Source organism: Gymnogyps californianus, chromosome 24 (assembly GCF_018139145.2).
Source record: "Gymnogyps californianus isolate 813 chromosome 24, ASM1813914v2, whole genome shotgun sequence".
Taxonomy (NCBI): domain Eukaryota; kingdom Metazoa; phylum Chordata; class Aves; order Accipitriformes; family Cathartidae; genus Gymnogyps; species Gymnogyps californianus.
Window position 1 is genome coordinate 5525131 of NC_059494.1, and position 20490 is coordinate 5545620.

The 20490-nt window shown below is 50.9% G+C and overlaps 1 protein-coding gene across 1 annotated transcript; it reads right to left on the reverse strand.

Moving 5' to 3' along the window:
• Nucleotides 1–3548: 3548 nt before the first annotated feature.
• LOC127025519 (excitatory amino acid transporter 5-like) lies at nt 3549–19682 on the reverse strand. Its single transcript, XM_050910554.1, has 11 exons — nt 19506–19682; nt 16903–16982; nt 14697–14909; nt 13866–13908; nt 12803–13025; nt 9559–9658; nt 9118–9351; nt 6765–6959; nt 5935–6069; nt 3800–3899; nt 3549–3686 (listed from the first exon to the last, which is right to left on the reverse strand). The coding sequence occupies exons 1-11, from the start codon at nt 19680–19682 to the stop codon at nt 3549–3551; spliced, it is 1638 nt and encodes a 545-aa protein (XP_050766511.1).
• Between the last annotated feature and the right edge of the window lie 808 nt (nt 19683–20490).

The window sequence follows — 20490 nt, forward strand, 5'->3', positions numbered from 1 at the left end:
AATCTGGGGAATATATCACAATGTCAGCTGAGATTTTTATAAGGAAAACAAGGATTTCCAAGGAAGAAATTTAGGTTCGGAGCTTGTGTTCTTCCTGTACACCACATTTCAGTGTCTGTTTAGTATGTGTGCTTTGCACTGCCTGTGCGTCTCCAATTGCATGGAAATACAGCAGAAATGGATTTATGTTTTCATTGTTAGAATGGAGAGAGGCACCTTTTTTTTCTTACAGGTGTCTGGGAAAATAAAACACTATGAAGGTGCAGTGTATCAGTCAGTAGGATTTAATCATATTTGACCTTTTTTGAGGCTGAATAGGTAGTTTTCAATTCGCTAAGCAAGATGCCTTGATTTGCCTGGTGTGCAGCACATGTTCCTTTGCCTCCCTCCGGTCCTGGTGCTCCTGAATATAGTCAGGGCAGAATAAAACTCCTTCAGATGATGGCCAGTGAGTGTCCAGACTCTGTGCTACTTTCTTGTCTTCTCGAAATCTCTTCTGGAAATCTCTTGTCCCGCAACCACTGGTAAGTTTTCATTGCTCTGTATACATAAAGTCATGCTGACATTTTGGGGTTAGATGGGTGCCTGCCTGCTTTCGGTTTTGGCAAATCGAGGCTGAGCAGCAGATACAAACTGGTGTAAATGTTCCCCGTGGCAGCAGATTATTGAAAATACAAGTGGGGTTGGGATGGTACCATCCCAAGGACATGAGCTGAGACAGTGGATGCCTTACTAGCCACTTAACTCGGGCATTCAGTAAATCTGCTTCTTTAACTTTTCCACAATTTCTTTTTCCTGTTAAAAGGTATGAAGCTGCCTCTTCTGTGCCTGTTCGCAGCGCTGAAGAAGATGGATTGTGCTTGCTGCCTTTGGCTTTTGCACATCAATAATGATGGCTTCCCTTTTTACCAGACCACAAGCAGAATTTCAGAAGCATTTTATTTTTTTTTTTCCTTGTTTTGTCCTGTTAGAGGGGCAAAGTGATTACAGCCCAGTTTTGAGACTGCTGAGTGGTTAAAGTGCGCTCTTACTGTATTTGTCATAAAGTACAAGGTCTTTGTCATAAGGTACGTGTCTGTGACACTTTTTTTTTAACCTTAATAGAACAACATCCTTGCTGCTGAGTTCGCAAATCCAAACTTCTCTGCTAAAATGGATCTCACCAGACACTAGGAGATGTTAGCAACACTTGATAAACCACAGTACTTGCAACTCCTGAGGCAAGCTGCACAGAGCTGTGTTTACTTCACCAGCTCTAGATTTATTCCCGAGATATAATATTCAGTTTTGTCAGTAATAGTTTGTTCTTCCAGTTGCAGTGAGCTTGAGGATGCACTGTTTTAAGTCGTAATTAGTAGGACTGCAGTCTTGGGAGGCAGGGGAGAAAATCTGGCTGCTCTGCAGAAGGCAGAGCCCTGTGATGTGAGTAATTGCTCGGAGACTCATCCTGCATCCCCACCGCTGACCTCAGAAACCTCTGTCGTTGGACATTCAGATCTGTCTTTTATTGCAGGATTAAGATTCTGTCTTGTAATGTCCAGAGCTCATTAATGAGAGCGGAATATATGTGAAAAGCAGAATTCATCTCGGCTGCCTTTTGGTGCTGGTTGGCCGGACTCCTCTTGGGCAGCCAGCGAGGGACATGGACACTTCCAGGCACTGGTTACTGCCCCGTAAAGCAGGCATCTAAGCAGGTCTGATAAATTATCCTTTTAATCTTGCCTGTTTTAAATGACTACCTTGGAACAACATGCTTCAAAAGCATCCGTTTCTCCATCTGTAGTTTGGGGGATGTAGATAACTGGTGCAGACAGACGTCTGCGTAGGAGCAAGCGGTGCTCAGGTCCCTGTCCCAGAGCTGGGAGCTGCCTGGAGCCTCCCTGGTGTTCACCGGCGTCTCCCCGTCTGGGTTTTTGTGTGCCCGAGCTTGCTCCAGGTATAGAGGAACAGCCTGCAGTCGTTACGTTTGCAGAACACTTGACAGACGGTGGTGCTGAACACTGATGTGCGTGTGTCCTGGTTTCGGCTGGGGTAGAGTTAATTGTCGTCTTAGTAGCTGGTGCAGTGCTGTGTTTTGGGTTTAGGGTGAGAATAATGTTGATAACACGCCGATAATAGGACAGCGTGATTTATCCAGCTGATAATAAATGATCAGGGGAGGGAGGGATGACCTAGGATGCTGCAGAGATCTCTTAATTTGAAATGTGATTATTTTTCTTTTTGCAAACAACAGCTCCTCTTGGAGAACAGTAGGACAGTAATGTTTAAGAAGGTATAAAAAACTAACCAACCTAGGAGGAAAGGGTAAGAAAGGCCAAAGTTAACAGCAGTACCTCAAGCTTACCTTGACTGTGATTCTGATTCTTTGAAGGCCTTTTGAAGTTAATAGGGAGAAGACGACTAGTTTTTGTGCAAAAGCTGGTTTATGACGTCGAATAACTTCTGCTTTTCATTTGGCAAAAGTGGAATTAATGTTTCTTCTAAATTAGAAAATACTTTAAAACCCCTGACTCCAGCATGAAGGATGATGCACAGGAAATCTTTTCTTAATGTGCAATTGGGGAATAGTTAAGTGATGACAGTGGGAGTTTAAGCTGCTTCCACGAGTCTTAATGCTATGGCAGTAAAGACAAAGCGAGAGAGAAGGGAGGATAAGATGGCATTTCGAGAGAGAAATGAATTCAGCGACATGAATCGTTGGTATAAAAGGCTTTTGTGGAGAAGGCTGCCCTGGGAAGCCTGGATTTTAAGGCTGTAATTGGAATTTGAACTTAGGGACAGATCCTTAGCTGGGCAAAGCAACGCAGTTGCAATTGGGCCTGGTCAATTAGTTTCACTGAGGTAAAACAGCCAGTAAAAACACGTGTACAGCGGGTCCTTCCATCCCTGCCGTTAAAATGAATCTCACTGTCTGTGCTGAGTGGAACACTTCAGCCAGCTGGCCTGTCTTTGTGTAACGGCTGGAAAATCCAGTTATGTCCAGCTTGGATTTTGAGCTCTAGACAAAAATTCACTTAACCTTAGTTTTTAGATGAGAACCTAGTAATAAAAAAAAGCAATGATTTAAAAAAAAAAAAAATCTCTATAATAAAGAAAATGAAACCTTATAGAGTGCAGCCTGGGCAGCAGATAAGGGCTGCTGACCTAAGCTGTCAGGTTTTTGTCTCATCTCTCCTGCTTTCTCATCTAGCCCAGTTCCAGTTTGCTAATACCTGCTCACCTCCCTAACCCTCGAAAAGAACTGGGCTTGAAAAAAATGTGAGGCATAAAACCTTCAATTCCCAGCTGCTTCAGACAGTCAGGGCAGCAAGCTCGCAGCCGTATCCTCAGTTGCAAGGAGGAGGTGGCTCCCTTCCCCCTGAACGGCCGAGCCGTGCTCTTTGGGTGCTTGCTGGAGAGTCCCACAGTCTTCCAAGGGTGGAGGGGATTTTTCCACTTTCCTTTCTGTGCCGAGTAAGGCCTTTATCTTGCAGAGCATCCATGGACGACATTCACAATGTCAGTGGTTAGCACCAAGATCCCTTTCCTGGGAGCGGCAATGCTGTGATCTACACCTGACAGATGTAATAACGAACTCCTGTCTGTTCGAACAAAGTTTCTTCAATCATTTCGATCACATTATCTTTGGGATGCGGATGTGAGGTCTCTACAGAAGGAAACCTCTCTGTGTTGCTTACTGGCTCTTGCTGCAAAAAGAAGAAATACAATTTTAATTTCTTAGGCGAGCACACGCGTTGTGTCTGTGCACAGTCGTTGCTCCTCCTGCATTCCCCTGCTCTCCCAGACAAGCTGTACGTACCGTGGGGGACTTTGGGGCAAAGTCTTTCTCGCAGACATGTGCTATGATGCCAGCAGCCAGAGCATCACCAAGGACATTGGTCATAGTTCGAAATCGATCCCTAGATGAGAGAGAGCCGTGAGGATGCAGTTGGTGGCCACAGCCAACGTGCCCAGGGTCTTTTAGGGCTTTGAAACATGTCAACCTCCATCCCTAATGTCTCTACCACTGGTTTTGCTAATGGCAAGTTGAGACAAGTGCAGTGTTGCTCTTGCAAATACAGAGAGAAAATGGTACGTGCGATGTCTGTGTGAGTCCAGTACCATGAAGGTGATGCGGCTGCTTTTGTCTCGTCGGGCTTGTCTTTTTAGCGCACAGACCTGCCTGTGCTACTTCCCAAACTGATGCATCGGCATCATTTTTGCTCAGTGTGGGGGTGAGCTGCCTCAGGGAGTCATACAACTCCTTGAGATGCCTCTCAGGGAGGAAATCTTGTTTATCCAGCCCCAGCACCTCTCACATCAGTAGAAAGTGCCAGCACGTTGTGGCAGGTGACGGTGCTGGGTACCCTGTGATGCTCAAAGATTGAACTCGCGTGTTGTTCTGATTTTACAAGTTTCACCTGAAAAGTTAAACATCCTTTTATGTGAAAGAAAGAAAAGCGGCCGGGATACTTGGTGCTGTTTCCTCTCTGCCCAGGGTGGCTGTGAAGTACAAATCAGCAACCCGCGTGTCAATTATGTAGAAGTCAGCATCTACTCGGTATGTTTTTTCACCTAGCTAATTTACTTCATTTTTATCTTGGTACTTTAAAATGGTACATTTCACATACTGTGTGTGTTTGACTTCTATTCTGTTTGTCTGTGACAAATGTAATCAAGCATCGGTTTTTGTCTCAAGATCAATCTGGTCTTCATCCATGAAGATGAAGATGGTCTCGTTGGAAGATGGACTTCCTCAGTGTTGGATGCAGTCCTTTGAAAATGTCATCCTTACTTTTAGAAACTCCGGTGATGTTTTAGTTCTGGTGACATACGGGTTTGAGAGAGAAGTTGCTTATTAAATGCGAGAGGGGTTTTTGCTGCATCTGTTCAAGCACTGCCTAATTTTCTGCTATAATTTGGTGTGCAACCAACCCATACTTTACCTTGTTACTGTTTTGATGTCACATCTATTTCTCTCTCTTTTCTACTTTTTAATTGTGAAAATGCCCATGGTTCAGAAATAGAAACAGCAAACTGGATGAGCACATATTGTAAGTAATTACTAGTGGTTTATGGTTTATTACTGGTTTCTCTGACTGATTTCACCCCCCGCCCCCCGGAGATCCTGCTTTTTTCCTTAACAATTGCATGTTTCCACCCCTTTTGTCACTCTCTTGTTAGCATCTTTCTGGCTAATTTTAATTTCTCCTTGTGTGAAGCCAAGTACCTTTCACCCTGCCTTACCAACCTTGTTCCTCTTCCAGGGTGAATGTTCCACCAACACAAATACTGTACCATCCACCACTTCGCTTTGACTCTTGTGCTGTCCGTCGTCCTTTGCCCACAGAGTGGACAGCTTGGAGAAGACTAGGGCTTGAGGTATTTCTAGGGAATATGTTAACTAGCAGCCTTACACAGTAATGCTTCATGAAGAGAAGGCTATGCACCTGCTTTCCTCCTCTTCTACCTCTCGCTACAGAGGAAAGTAGCATCCTTTTGATCTCTTAAAAGTATAAATGTATATATGTTTCAGAAGGATAGATTTTGTTACTTATTTGAGACCTCCAACAAAGATGTGTTGTACAATCAGACAGGAATTTAGATAAAAGATCAGGACAAGCTGGTATTTCAAACTGGGGACCTTCCTTGAGAGAGTGGCTGAATATCATCACCACTTCTTCCATGTGCTGTCCTTACTGAGGCACTGGGCAGCGATGGACACCTTGAACAGCAACGCCTCAAGTCAAACACTCCTTTAGGAGACTGTTTGCCTATAGTTATCGTGGGCTGTTTCAAGAAAAGAATCGGAAAATGAAGAATCTCACACTTGGCTCCTGGCCTTGTTCTGTGACCCCTTAATCTCTGTTTGCCTCCGTGAGAGCGGCTTCAAGTCCGTCACCATGAATTGGCATTTAGCACCCGCCCATAACGTTGCATCTGGAAAATACTTACAGAGCCCAGTCGACTGCGATGATGAGTGTGATATCGTTGGTCGGCAGCCCGACAGAAGTTAGCACGATGACCATCGTAACGAGTCCGGACTGGGGGATCCCGGCTGCCCCTATGCTTGCTGCTGTTGCTGTTATGCTGCAAAGAGAAGGCAGCTGCACAATTATTGTGGGGTGGGTTGGTTGGTTAAAAAAAAGCGAGCATGTTTACATGGCAAAGTATGTTATTCCTGTATGGAAGGATTGGATCAGATCTGGCTTCCTCCACCTTCCTGCTCCCTGATGCTATCCCAAACCCCTGCCCATGCGAATCGTGGCCAAGGGCTGCAGCAGGTACTCTTGGCTTTGTGCTTACACAACACCCCTCTGCCTTCCAGTGTAGGTAGCCCCTGTATAAAATTGCTAAATATTTGCAACTGTACTTATTTTTATCTAGATAGGTGCTTTATTTCCCTGCTTATAAAATGAGTATATTCCATTCCTGAAGGGGAGTAAATTATACCTGCACAAACCCTTCTATGCTAAGATAAGTCATCCGCACTGCGGGTGTTGACCCGCTCTAGCCGTGCTGTCGGTTCGCAGCCTGGCTTTTACCTACAGGCAAAGTCTTTGATTCTGCAGCAAATGCTGTGGGTGCAGAGCCCGAGCTTTCCCCGGCACACAGCGCAGGGCGCTGGCACACGCCGCACCTTTCCCTACTCCTCAGCTTTCCAGCAAAGTTCACTCTGTGCAGTAGCAAGATCTCTGCCAAACAGGAAAAGTGTGAGAGATTGTTGTCATGTCTATAAATACGAATAGAGAGAAATAATTCAGCTGCTGCAAAGAAGCATTTACCTTATCGTTATAATTTGTCCCATATCCAAGTCATATTCATTGACCTGGGCAATAAAGATAGCAGCGACCGCTTCGTACAGCGCCGTGCCGTCCATATTGATGGTGGCACCGACAGGGAGGACGAATCGTGCCACGCGTCTGTCTATTCCGTTGTTTTCCAGGAGACACTTCAGGGTGATGGGCAAGGTTGCTGAGCTGCAGAACAAGCAATGATAAGTAATTCTCTCTATTGTTTGCGTTGAGCTTTATAAATAGGAATCAATGTAACGGTATAGAAATACAAGTCCTCTTAGGGTAACTGCAGCAGCAATATTGTACAAATTGCTATAGCAATGAAAATTTCTTCAACTTGCACTACCTGGGGAATAGACGTAATTAGGCAAGTAGTCAGCCGCTGGCTGCCAGATAAACCACTCTATGAACAGCTCTGTGCGATGGTTACAGCTTTTGTTGTTGTCGTGGTTTAACCCCAGCCGGCAGCTAAGCACCACGCAGCCGCTCGCTCGCTGCCCCCCCACCCCTGGGATGGGGGAGAGAATCAGGAAAAAAACCTCGTGAGTTGAGATAAAGACAGTTTAATAGGACAGAAAGGAATGAAAAACAATGATAATGATAATAATAATATGACAATAGCAATACTAAAAGAATTAAACTATACAAAGCAAGTGGTGCACAATGCAATTGCTCACCACTCGTTGACCGATGCCCAGTTAGTTCCCGAGCCGCGATTCCCCCTCCCAGCCAGCTCCCCCAGTTTATATACTGGGCATGATGTCATATGGTATGGAATAGCTCTTTGGCCAGTTGGGGTCAGCTGTCCTGGCTGTGTCCCCTCCCAGCTTCTTGTGCCCCTCCAGCCTTCTTGCTGGCTGGGCAGGAGAAGCTGAAAAATCCTTGACTGAGTATAAACACTACTTAGCAACAACTAAAAACATCAGTGTGTTATCAACATTCTTTTCCTACCAAATCCAAAACACAGCACTATACCAGCTACTAGGAAGAAAATTAACTCTGTCCTAGCCGAAACCAGGACAGTTGTACGTCCCTGGTCGCCACGTTAATCCTGCAGCACCTCGAACATTGGCACGGGGCAGCATCTGCCAGCACCGGCCGTGCCGGGGTCCAGCCAGACCCCGTTGTTCCTCGTTTGCCTCCTCCATGCTGCACGCACGAGGGGCAGCTGCCTCGGCTCTGGGACCCCCCTGACTTTTCTCTCTTGTTTCTGTCTAGCACGAAGACGCGAGCGGTCGCGCAGGAGTCGGGATGAGGATGTGGAGGAAGAAGACCGAGCGGAAGAAAGGAAACAAGCACGGAAAAGAAGTCGTCGGGATTGCGATAGGCTCTTGGAGGCAGGGACTGCTTTTCTGAAAGGAGCTGGCTGCAGCGCGTGGCGCGATGGCCCCCAGCCCCTGGCACGGAGCACGGGGCTGGGACAAGGAGCAGCGCGCTCCCACCGTCCTCTGCCTAGCAGCTCTCCGGCTTGCTTAGCTGGCTGTAGAGCAGAGAGGAAGGAGGAAGCCTGATGGAGACAGAGCTGGAGACCCACGTTCAGGAGGAGATCAGGTAGTTAGGAGTAGCAGAAGAGACCTGGAGCAGTGGGCGCTGCTTTTATTGGGGTTATGTGAAGAAGCAGCATTAGGGAGGCCAGAAAAACCCTTTGCCTAGTCAAATATTTTCTAAGAAAATGTTTTAATTTGTGTGTCTTCCAGAAAGTAAGTAAAAGTAAAATTAATTTTAAGTAAAAGTAATTTCCAGAAAGTAAAGTTTCTTCATTATTATAAAAAAAATTTTTCAATGAAAATAAAATAGATAAAAATAATCTGCAATTATAAAGTCTTATCAAAGTAGACAACGCTTTTCTTTGGAGGAGCTTGGGATACACAGGCGTTGATTTAAGTTTTTCAGTAAAGTGTTCAGGAGAGCTTTTGATGTTTTCAATTAAAACCCAGGATCATAACCCCACACTGTTTTATAAAGCACCTACAACAGTCCTGTTTTGAATTCTTTGAAAGAAAACTGCCTGCAGCAATTAAAAGAAGCACACACATGCACAAACATTGCTGCTTTGCTCTGGGAAAACCCCAGGAGAGGGAGAGCGGAAGAGCAACACAAGCTGGCTGGGTCTGAAGATGCACCGAGGCTCTTCCCGCTGAGGACCGGGGCAGTGCCAAGCATCCCACTAACTACTAAAACTGGAAGCGACCTCACTTCAGATAGTGCTGGAGCATTATTTTTCTCTGTCTGAATTATACCTGGTCTCCCACAGCTTGCCTGGCCGTACACACAGCGTCTCCCTCGACTAAACCAGGTGCCTTCTCAGCTATATCAGCGTATTTCAGCCATGTTTTCATACCTGGAAGATGTAGCTAAGGCGATCAGCAAGGCTTGCAGTATCCCCTGAATGAAAGCAAAGGGATTTTTCTTGGTGATGAGCACAAAAAGCAGAGGTAAGAGAATGAGTCCATGGATGACTAGCCCTGACACTACTGTAATGGCATATAGTCCCAGCTTCTGTCCTATCACCGATGGATCTCCCATCTCCAGAATCTTTCCAGCGATGAGAAATACAATGCCAAAGGGGAAGTACCTGCAAAGAATAAGCATAAAAAAGTATTTATGAGGATGCAGCAATCATTGAAGCGCTACACGACAGGCATTAGGCTATTTGGTGCCGTGTGGTACAGTCATACAAAAATAAATCCAGTGCTCACAATAGATACTTGTAGACGTATGACTGGCATTACCATTAGGTAGCAAGTAAGAAAATAACTGAATCAATCAAAAACAGATTTACCAAACTGCCATCGAGACAATTTTCATAACTGCTTCATTCAGACACTGGCACACGTTAACAAGCGGCATTCCTCGCTCGCCCATTTTTCCCAGGAGAAGCCCTGCAACCAAGCACAGTGGTTTATGTTACTCGATAGTACCACGGGAGCAGCGTGTGTCATGCCGAGTGTTTGGAGGCTCTGGTGGTCCCAGAATGGGTTTCACTGGGCAAACTCACAGCCGGTCAGACTTAAGACAGATTTCCACATGCTCTTATGGGTCACGGTAATTCTCTGCTCCAAGCAAACACAAGCATCTGGCCTTTTCTCAAAAAAACCCCACTAAACCCAAATCCAGGATTTGGACTCTTCCTTGCACAGATAATGGATAAACTCTTCGCTGCTGCTCGATACTGGAAGAGTCACTTCTCAAGGTGGATAAGCTGTCTTTTTGCTATTTGGTAATACAAGAATAATGTAGCTCCAGAAACAAAATTGATTTTTTTTTTAAATGACAAAGCTCGGTGGGGTTATATATAGCTGAGGATGCGATGATATGTTGCATCCCTGCCCTTGCTCTGGAGCGAAAAGAGCCGCACGCCACGTCTGCCACTTGGATGAGCTTCTTCAGAAGTGCTCAGATTTGCCCGCTCCCCGCGGGAGGTGGCGGCTCTCGGTTCCCTCGTGGGACGGGCTGTGCTGGCTGCCCACCAGCTATTTCATGCAGACGGCTTTGTCGGTGGCTCACAGACTGTACCGTGGTGGTGACAACACATGCGGCTGTACAATAATACGTCAGGAAGGATCCAGCTGAGTTGCTTAGATACAGGCATTAAGCCTCCTGCATTAATTCTGTTTTTTCTTTTGATGTTGTTGTGTTAACCTAATTCCAGTCTAATTTTCTGTTGAAGGAGTACTAGAGCAGAAATCCATGAATGGTTAGAGGGGTTATGGTGCTTTCTGGTCTGCCAGCACAAAATTGGCCAGTGCTAAATCCCATTGCTTTCACTGGTGAGGAGGTTTCCCAGGTACCCATTGAGCAAAAGAAAAATGAATCTTTGAGTATTTGCCCATCTAGTTTCCAGCCCGGTGCACGTACTTTCTGTGTGGTCCCATTAGCTAAAATTACTTCTGAAGCACTGTACAAGTGTCTGCTTTAGCTTGGCAAAGAAGAATATAGCCAGATCTTGTCTTGTCCCTTTCATCCCTCTTCAGTCTTCAGGGCTGAGGACTCCTAGAGACCCTTGGCAGGTAGTTGGATCGCTTGGCTTGCTCAGAAGAGAGATGAGATGGGGTCACCTTTGCCAGGACTTTCAGAAATGAGGCAAGGCTTGGCATACTTAAATCTCAGCTCTGTGGATATTCATCCAGTATTTGGTGGTTGTAACAGCTGGTTTGAAAGAAATCCATTTCTCTTCGGGTCCTATGGACAGCTGGTTAGGAAAACATTGCCCTAGCAAATGGACAGCGTGTTTCAAGTAACTTTAAATCTCTGCCCTTTTCTGGATTTCAGAGGCAACGGTAAAGGGCTGGAGGTGCTCGGTGTCCGTGAAGAGACCCCTGGAGCTGTGCTAGCTGGGTGGGGTTACCATCCACAGCAAAGACGCTCCAGGTAGCCAGCATGGACACCTTGGTCTCAGTCCCACAAAATGTCTGGTTTTGGTATTGGACACAAACACCCTTTGCCGAGATCTCAACCAGCTTCCACCCGGCCTCCCCCGCCTCGCTGCAAGAAGGAGCTGATCCCCGTTTCCCACGGCACAGAGCTGCGTGTGCCTGGCCTTCCCCATCCCTCTCCTGTTTTCTGCCAAGCAAACCCCGTTAATTCAACCTCTCCTCGCAGGTGAAGCTTCCCGTGGATGTACAAATGCCCTTTTCCAAGCTACCCGTCCCTGGTGCAGGTGACGCTCTGCCAGTCTGCGGCTTCGTGGAGCTCTAATCCATCCCATGCAAAACCCGGGGAGTGCAGCCGGGTGGCGGGGGCTGGCCTGGGTGATCTCCCGCTGCGTCCTAACTCGGCGCTGATCCTCACTCCCACGCTGGCAGGGTGGGGGTGGTAATCTCGGAAGAGAAAAGCGGCTTCTCCTCGCTTGTTTGGCTGGGCTGGAGGAGGGCATATGTCCTGCGAGCAGGAGCTTGGCATGTTCCCTGAGCGTCTGTGGTCTGCAGATGGTGTCGGTCACCGGGACAGGAGTCTGCCACAGACATCTCTTTTGGCTGTAAGGATCTTTAAGTGGGTCTGTCTCTGCCCGGTCTCACTGTGGCCATCTCCTCCAGGCACACACAGCCTTTAAACTGGCCACTCTCCCCTGGCTCTGGTGGCAGTCTGGTGTGCTCCAGTGCTGTGCTGGCTACACTGCTTCCACCCCTCAAATCCTCTAATTGGCTTTTTGGTTCCTTATACACTAAGTTCAAGCTCCTTGCCCTCACCTCTTAATCTACACATAATCCTGCCCCCATGCTTATCTCATTGCCTCCTACTCTTTTCCCTCCTGATTCCTCCCTTCCTCCCTTCCTCGCTCAGCCTTGCACCCAGCGTCCTTCTCTCTTACGCTTTGAGTCGGCTTCAAGTTCCTCCTTCCCTCAACTAGCAACCTTTAAATCTTCTTCCTCCCTATCCCTTGCACGTTCTCTCCATCCAACCTCTGCTCCTTCTTCCTTCCTGAAATTGCTGCCGAGCACCTTGTCCACGCGGGATTGCAAGCTGTTCAGCGCAGGAAGCTTTCTTACCTTCTTCGGGAAGTCCGGTTATAGATTCCCATACATTTGTGACAGGCACTAAGGCTGACCCAGCTTTCACCTGCTGCCCCTGCTCAGGGACTTTGAACACTGCCAGCGCGAAGGGTTGGGACCGTTTGTAACGAGCTGTGTCCCAGGTAGCCTCTGCAACGGTTACAGCTCACTTCAGTAGACTTCATAAAAAGGACCCTCCAGCTTACGTGACAATTTGAAAACCCTCAGGACCCGTGCTCGGGCTGTGAAGGCTCATATGGCAAATCTGGGGAGAAAACAGCCTTCTCAGTGCCTCACGCCTTTTTTGAGCTCCGTTATGGATGGTACTGACGAAGGTGTTGGTACAAGCTCCGTGCTGTGCCCGGTTCCCCAGGAACTTAGAGCTGAAATAACCTTGTCCCTCTGAACATCGCTACCTCAATTAACAGCACAGTGGCCGCAGCAATTACCACCCTGGGTTGCAACCACCGCTGGACAGCCTTGCGAGCTGGGTCGGGGTGCAGCACGGAGCCCTGTTCTCTGTTGAGCAGGTACCTATCGTTGCTGAGAAGATGACGATTCCCAAGACGTTCATCTCGTTGCTGGTCCCGGGCAGGGTCCTGTAGGTCATCTCAGGTGACGGCGTCAGCTCGAGGAACACAGGCCGATGAATTTCAGGATTTTCATCGTCGGGTGCAAAGTAAATAAAGCTGATAGATTTTCCTGGGATCTTTGGAAAGCCAGGAGACTTCACCACCGGGACAAGAACAGTTCGATACTGGAACAAAGCAAAGCAGTGAGGTTAGTGTCCTGTTGGCAACAGCCTCCATCCTGCTCTGAACACAAAACCATCACTGGGCCAGGCGGTCCTGGAGGTTCAGAGTTTGTTTTTCAGGCAGTAAAAGGCTGGTGAAAAGAAGAGAAGCAAGAAACAAGCAAGGGGAACTGTGGTTGTTCCCTGCAGACCTCGGCACAGCCATCCTCAAGCAAGGCTGCACTTCTCTGGGCAGATGCATGGCATTTGTGAGTCAGGTCCCTGCAGGATCCCGGCGCAGCACTGGGTAGCATTGTGGTCCCCATGGAGAGGCCCCTTCACCCCCCATCCCTCTCCTTCTGGGGGCTTTACAGATGCTTTCCCAATGCCGTGAGTTTGCTTGGTTTTGCTTCTCCCCTCCACCCTACCTGGCCCCTCCTCGGTCTCTCCTCTTTGTCCACCCCAGCCTTTCCTTCAAGCTTTCCTTCCCCGTGCCTGCTGCCTGCCCACCCCTCTGCCTCTGCTCCCCGATCCCCAGGGACTGAGAAGCCAGCGCACAAGAGCGGGGTCGGAGGGAAGAGGCGTTGTGCTGCTTTTGCACAGGAGCCCTCCCAGGCAGAGGGCAGGCAGGGGTGTCCCTGGGAGTCTGTGCCCCCACCAGCACCCTCCCGCCTTCGGGTGCCCACCCTGGGGGGAGCAGAAAGCAGCCAGGGAGCAGGCAGGGTGGGGAGGGAGGCAGAGGGAAGGGAAGGGGCTCGTGTCCAGGCTGTGGGTGGGGAAGAGCCCCCAGACAAGGGAGAGCAGCCTCGGCTGGAGCTGAGCACCATCCCAGCCGCCTGCGGCGGTGGAGCCGGGTGAACTCACCTGCTGGAATGAAGCTTCGATCAGGTTAGAAGGAAACATGTTTCTGTAAGAGAGCAATTGTGCAGGGGTTAAAGCGCGTGGTGAGAACACAGGGAACAACGTGGGAAGCACCTCTGGCGGGCACGAGGCCAAGAGGAGGACCATTACGGCCAACACCAGCTTGACAAGCTCTGTGCAAGCTGAGGGCAAAGACAGGCTGGAAGGTGAACGAAGAGCAGGACTGTGAACCACGCGTAAACTGGCCTCATAGAAAGCCAGAGGCTGGGACGGACATCTGCCATCTCCAGCCCCCTGCTCAGAGCAGGACCACCTGCAAAGCTGGAGCAGGATGCTCAGAGCCTTGTCCAGTCGATCGAATGCCTCCAGAAATGGAGATTCTCCCCCAGCCCCTGGGTCTGTGCCGCACCCCCTCCCCAGTTAACCCTCGTCCACTGCTTTAACCCAGCCCTGGGCCAACTCCTCCTCCTTTTTACCTTGCAAAGCCCAAGGAGCTGCAGGGCTTGGCATGTTCACGGCTGGGGCTGCAGCGGGAGGACTGCTGAGCTTTGCAAGGAATTTAAATCTGCTTGTTCTCTGCTGCCGCACCCCTCTTTGCTGGTGGCTCTGGGAGGAGAGCAACAGGGGTGACAGAGCGGCCGGAGGGACATGAGTGGGGAGAAACGAGCCCCACGTCGCTGGGCTCGGAGGTACCGGTGCATGGTCAGCATGGCCAACGGTTCTTCCATTTCCCTTGAGATCTCAGTACCTCCCGGGAGCTCAGTGCCTTGTGGGAAGATCTTGTCGGTGAAACGCCGTCATAAACTTGGCTCCTCCTGAAATCCTGCGACATACCTGATTAAATCCAGTAACGCATCGGCGGAGCTGAGCACCACTTTCCCCACAGAGTAGTCGTCCTTCTGGGCAGCCGCGCCGGGGTGGATGCTGACCACGAGGATGATCCCGACAGTCACTGCCATGAAGGTTGTCCAGAGGTAGTAGGTGATGGTGATCAGCCCCATCTTCCCACAGGCCTTGGAGTCCATGGTGGCCAGCCCGGACATGAGGCTGCAGCAGAAAAGATTGTGGTTGGCGTCTGCTCCCAAAACCGCACAAGATGCATCTGATGGGCAAAATCTCCAGCGTGGGAGAAGTTTCCATAGATTTTTTTTTTAACCAATTCTTAAGGGCATCACCGAGCTCTTGCACATTCGTGTGCCTGTGCCCGCAGGATCTCGTGCCCAGGATGGGCTTGTGGCAACCCAGGCTGAGCTGCGAAGGGCAGGAGACACCTCTCTGAGTACCTTTTCAAGGTCTGGCCATGTTTTCTGTTTTCTCCAAGGGATAAGAAGTAAATATTCTTAGTGCATTTTGATGGTGAATAACTAATGCTGCTCTTTTTTTTTTTTTGTGATGCTGTTCTCTTAAATCTCTGACGCCCTGTGCTGCTGCTGCGTGTCACTGTGAACAGCGAAGAAAGGTATTAGCAAAGTTTATAAAATCGTGGTGGGGACGGACCCCACTCCCCCAAGGAGAGAGCCACTGCTTCAGACTTCACATACACGTAAGCTTTCCTAAGAAGTAGCCCATAAGCTACTTTTAAACAAAACTGGACTAAAAATAGAGAGGGTATTACAGGCTGCACCAGCAGAGAGAGCTGGCCGGCGGCGGTGCTGGTACTGGGGGCAAATGGGAGCGTTTGGGGGCTGCAGTGTGCCCCATGTGCATGCAGACCCACAGCGAGCTCCTGGCCGCTGGTTTCCGCTGCTCCAGCTTCTCCGGCGCCCTGCAGAGCCCTGGCTAAGCCTGCCGGCGGTGTTCAGCAGTGGCCCGACGACCCCCGGGTGGGATGTGATGGAGACAGAGGCTGCAAGGGTTAATGCCATCCTTGGGGACACACAAGGGATGGGTGGTTGAGGTGGTGGCCAGCCCACAGATCCCCTCCAGCAGCCATGTGTGCGGGAGGAGAGAGACCCTGGGAAGCTCGAGAGGGGCCACAAAAGCAGCGCGGAGGTGAGCGACGCTTTCCAACGTGAGGCTTGGGGAGCTCCAGAGCTGAGCCCTGACCTGGACAAATCCATCCCCAGAGCGCACCCAGTCCCCTCTGGGATGGGGCACAGAGGGAAGACGCCACTTCCCCATCATTCAGTGATTAAGAAAAAAGCCGGTTCAATTCAACGTGCAAGAAAAATCCTGGGAGCCCTGTGCAGACCCCACGCCCAGAGGCAGGACAGCGGTCGGCTGGACAACCCAGCATCATTGAGCTGCAAGGAGGGCTGAGAGCACCCCGAGAGCGAAGGAAAACCCAGGCAGCGCATCTGGGAAGGGGGTGTGAAATACCGGAGGGGAAAAGAAAGCAGCTCTCCAAGGGCTGATACTGAAAAGGCCAAGTGTGGCCAGGATAGAGACCACACTGCTCCCAAAAATAAACGAAAGGCAAATGGGACAGCAAGCAAACTCTGAAAAACAATAGGGAAGTGACACATCCTCAAGGGAACGAAGAGCTAATTGTTTGGGTATTTCTAACGAGCATGTGCCAACAATTGTTTAAAATGTAAGATTTCAAGACCTTGCTTAGACTTGAGTGTGAGTCTATCAGCTCTGTTTCTTATTTCTAGATCTGGACAGGCTGATAAAAGTGGGATTTGCAAACATTGAGGGATGCTTGTGGTTTCTGCCTGAACTTTCTCAAAACCCTCTAAATAAGGCAATCTGCTTTGAGTTTAAACAGCTGCCCATCAGCAACCGCCCGCGGATGGGCCCGGCATCGCCAGCCGGCTGCGCCCAAAACTGAGGGAAACCCCCCAGCCAGTGCAGGCGTTTGACCTGGGTGCAGGTGTCTGCCAAATCCAGGTGAGGATTTGTCCCAGACCATTCCTGGGAAATCATGGGGTTTGATGGACACCAAGCCAGGGGATGCTGCTTGGTTGCTGGCTGCTTGCGGCCGGGCTTAGTCTCACCCCAGGCAGTTTTGGGGTGATCTCCTCAGTGAGGGATCAGGAGGCAATCTCCTCAATGTGACGGAGAGATGGTATTTTAGAAGCAGAAGATGATGTCTTACCTGGAGGTGATCAAGGGCAGGATCAGCATCTTCAACATCCTCATAAGGAGCTCTCCAGGAAAGGAAAAGTACTGCTTCTCCTGTACATAGAGCAGAGCCATTGTGTCAGGTGAGAGCTGAGAAGTGGACGCTGATTGTGGGTTAAGGGCTCAAACCTGATAAATTTGCCTTTTTCCCAACCCGACCCAGCTCGGTTCCCAGCCAGCAGCCGTTCCTTGCGGCACTGAGATGCTGTTTCTCTGGCTGTCCCTTACTGGGAGCTGCGTCAGGGATGGGAGACACTGGCCACGTGGGAAACGTGGCCGTGAACTGAAGAGGGGCATGTGGGGCTGGTCCCCTCCCCAAAACATCCTTGGGACCATCGCCCTCTAGGGAATGGTCCCCCCGGCCCCTCCGCTGGCTCCTCCCGAAGGTCGTTGCACTTGTTATTGGGGAGCAGAGGCTCAACTGCACGTGCAAAAGTGCCCCGAAGCTGTCGGGTGCGGCCTGGGACCGGCAGCAAAAGGTGGACATACTTTGTGGCTGCAAATGGCAAAACTGAGCTCGGGGAGAGCCCCGGTGTCCGGCCCATCCGTGGTGCAGCCTCGCCGTGCACCCAGGGAGGTTTCCACCCCGTGGCATCCATCCACCCCCTACACTCCTCACATGGGCATGGGGAAGGGCTGCCTGGAGAGAGACCCCCAAAGCCCGGATCCCACAGCCATGGCCAAGGGAAGAGCGAGGGGTCTGCGAGCCCAGCAGCCACCTGGCCAGCATGTCTCCCTCCACCATCCCTCCCTCCCTCCACCATCTTTCTGGCTGCTGAGTTCCTTCCGTGCCTCCATCCATCCATCCCTCACTCCATCAATCTATCCACCCGCCTTCCCTCCCTCCCAGCCCCCCAGTCTTTCACTGTGCTGCTGTAGAGGTGTCAGGGACGGAGCTGAGATGGCCCCAAGCCAAGCAGGTGCTTTTGGTTACTCCAAAGTAACCAACACCACCGGGCTTTGAGGGATGCCAAGGCAAACTATTAAAATAAATGCTCCACGCTGCTGTCCCTGTGCTAACCCATGATGTTTGGTGGCTAGAGAAGCGCAGAGCCCCAGTGTTGCTGCGCCTGTGAAAGCGCTTCCAAGGAAGGGTGCTGGCTAGCAACAGCTTTCAGAGCTGGCACTTTTCATCTCTGAGCAATTGCTGGACGTTTGCAATTTCTCAGTTGAGCTCTCCTTCGACTGCGCGAGAGGATGAGCAGAAGATTAGGTGGCTAGAGAAGCACAGAGCCCCACACTTTGTGTGGCTCTGAAAGGCTAGCCAAGGCATGGTTCGATCAAGCAGTAGCATTCATGCTGGCACTTGTCATGTGTAAGGAATTCCTGGCCTAAACCTGGCTGATTTCCCCGGGGAGCTCACGTAGAGTGGAGCCGTGATGGGTCCAGCCGCGTGCAAGGAGTAACAGCAGATTTGAACAGCATCTCTTTTGTCAGTGGGCTTCTCAGCTTCGTGACACTTTCCCGTCATGGGGAGGAAAGCAGGGACCGGCTCCTTCCCCAGCCCCTCATCTGCAGTGCGGGTTTTGGGTCTCTAATGGGGAGAAGTGGCTGCCGGGGACCACGTGCAGGGCTGTGGCAACAGGGCAGGACAGGACTGGGGCAGAGGATGGATGAACTCGGTGCATGGCAGGACGAGGGGCAGAAGTCCCCGGGCTCTACCAGCCCCGAGCCCCGTGTGGGCGGCTGCTGGGCTCTCATGGGCGCGTGCACCAGGATGCGGGGAGATTACACCCGGCTTCAATTAAGTAACAAGATCATCCCCGCTGCGGGTGGTGATGCTGAAGGGCATAATTGAAGTGACAAGACTTTGCTAAATCCTAGCAGGTGACACGGGGATGCTCCAGCAGCAGCCAAGCTCTCCCCGAAGCAGCATCCCCCCTCCCGAGCTCAGCCAGCCTGGCCGAAGATCAGGGCTGAGCCACAGCCAAGACGCCTGATGTCATTAAAGCCGCGTGGATTTTAGCACGGTGACATTTAACAGCACAATGCTCCTAGAAAGCACTGAGCGAACGCACCTTTTAGGTGCATCTTCTCCAACGCGTTTGTCTCTAAGGGTCCTCGGAGGAAGACAACCCCTGGAAGCGCCCCAGGCTCTCCACCAGCCCCGTATTTACTTGCTGGGCCTTCTCCGGAGAGTGGGAATATGCTTTGGTTGAGTATCTGCGCAGCCTTTGGGCAGAGTAACAGGAGGAGCTCGTCCCTCGGACCCCAACGCTGCTGTTTGTTACCGAGCATCCAGCAGCCAAGCATCCATTCCCCCCTTTCCCATCCCCATCCCACCTGGAGTCTCCTGCAGCCCCACAGGGTCCGTCCCGGAGCCCCCCACTCCCAGTGGAGGGAGGCAGGATTTGTCCCGCAGCTTTGGCATTTGTTGGCAGCTTTTTGGTCGGAAAAAAAAAAAGCCGTGGGGAGAAACCTGCCCTGGGAGGTGGCTTTCTTGGGCAGGAGCCTTTGCTTTTGGGGCTGTGCCCGTCTGGGGCCCTTGATGGTGATGTCTTCCTGGCACCAGGACTGGTTGCCCCAACAGTCCCGCTCCATCCCCCTCGCTCCCGTCCCCGTCCTGGCCAGACTTACCAGCTCCGTCAGCTCCAGCGCCCGCAGCAGGAACCCCAGCAGGCACCCGGTGGCAACCGACAGCATCGATAGGGTCAAGAGGCCATTTTTATGCCAGAAAGCCCGTACCCACTTCCAGACGTGCAGGAAGGTCGTGGACAGCAAGTTCAGCAAAGCTCTCCTGACCCGCTCCCACATGGTCGTCCTCAGCCGCCCAGGCGATGCCCCTCGGAGCAGCTCCCGGCCCCGTTCATCGCCCCCGGCACTGCCGTGCTGACGGACCCCTGCCCTTTGCCGGGAGCCGAGCACGCCGGCGGCTAATCCCCAGGGCCAAAAGCTTCAGGGCTACTTGGGAGCCTTTCCCATAATGGAAAGTGACGTCTTCAACTGGTTAATCTGGGCTTGGCATCCCGCCGGTGCTGGTGCCGAACTCTCCCAGGTTAACCCTCCACCCCCCAGGATCAGGGCCGTATGCTGCGGGCTGACAGCAGGGATTCAGCTCTGGAACTCCCTTCCCGTCACAGTTCCTGATCCAAAAGGATCTGGGTCCTGCCAACGGAGGCTGCCACGGGATTTGTGCGCCCACCGGCTGCGAGCGCACCCCCTTCCTCCCCCACATCTGTAAGGGCTTCGTGAGGGCAAAGCTTGCAAAGGAAGACTGTTTCCCAGTTAACTGAAGAATTTCCCGTGGCAATCTGCACAGACCGTCAGCCCGAGGCACCGACGGACGATGCTGAATGTACCCCCGGGAATATCTACCCCAACAGATCCGACTTCCCCGCCAGCTCTGCCGGGAAGCTGCCCCAAGGCCACGGGATGCTGCTGGGACGCCTGGTCAATAATCGTTGCTGCCCACAATATTTTAGAGTATTTCGATGTCCAGTTTGCCTCTGGCTCAGGCCAGGAGCCTCACTGGGGCAGGAGAGCGGTGCAGAAGGCAGCTGAAGGATGGGGTGGATGGCTTTAGGGATACAGCGCCATTCCCAGGCTGAGGATGCTCTGGGAA

Bases quoted from the DNA above. Each gene is read 5' to 3' on its own strand.
- LOC127025519 (XM_050910554.1), bottom strand. From the start codon at position 19,682: ATGTGGGAGCGGGTCAGGAGAGCTTTGCTGAACTTGCTGTCCACGACC. The intron at 14,910-16,902 runs GTAAGACATCAT...TTTCTGCTGCAG, and splicing joins CTGCCCTTGATCACCTCCAG to CCTCATGTCCGGGCTGGCCA. The intron at 9,659-12,802 runs GTACCTGCTCAA...GCTTGGTTGCAG, and splicing joins CATCTTCTCAGCAACGATAG to GGCTTCTCCTGGGAAAAATG.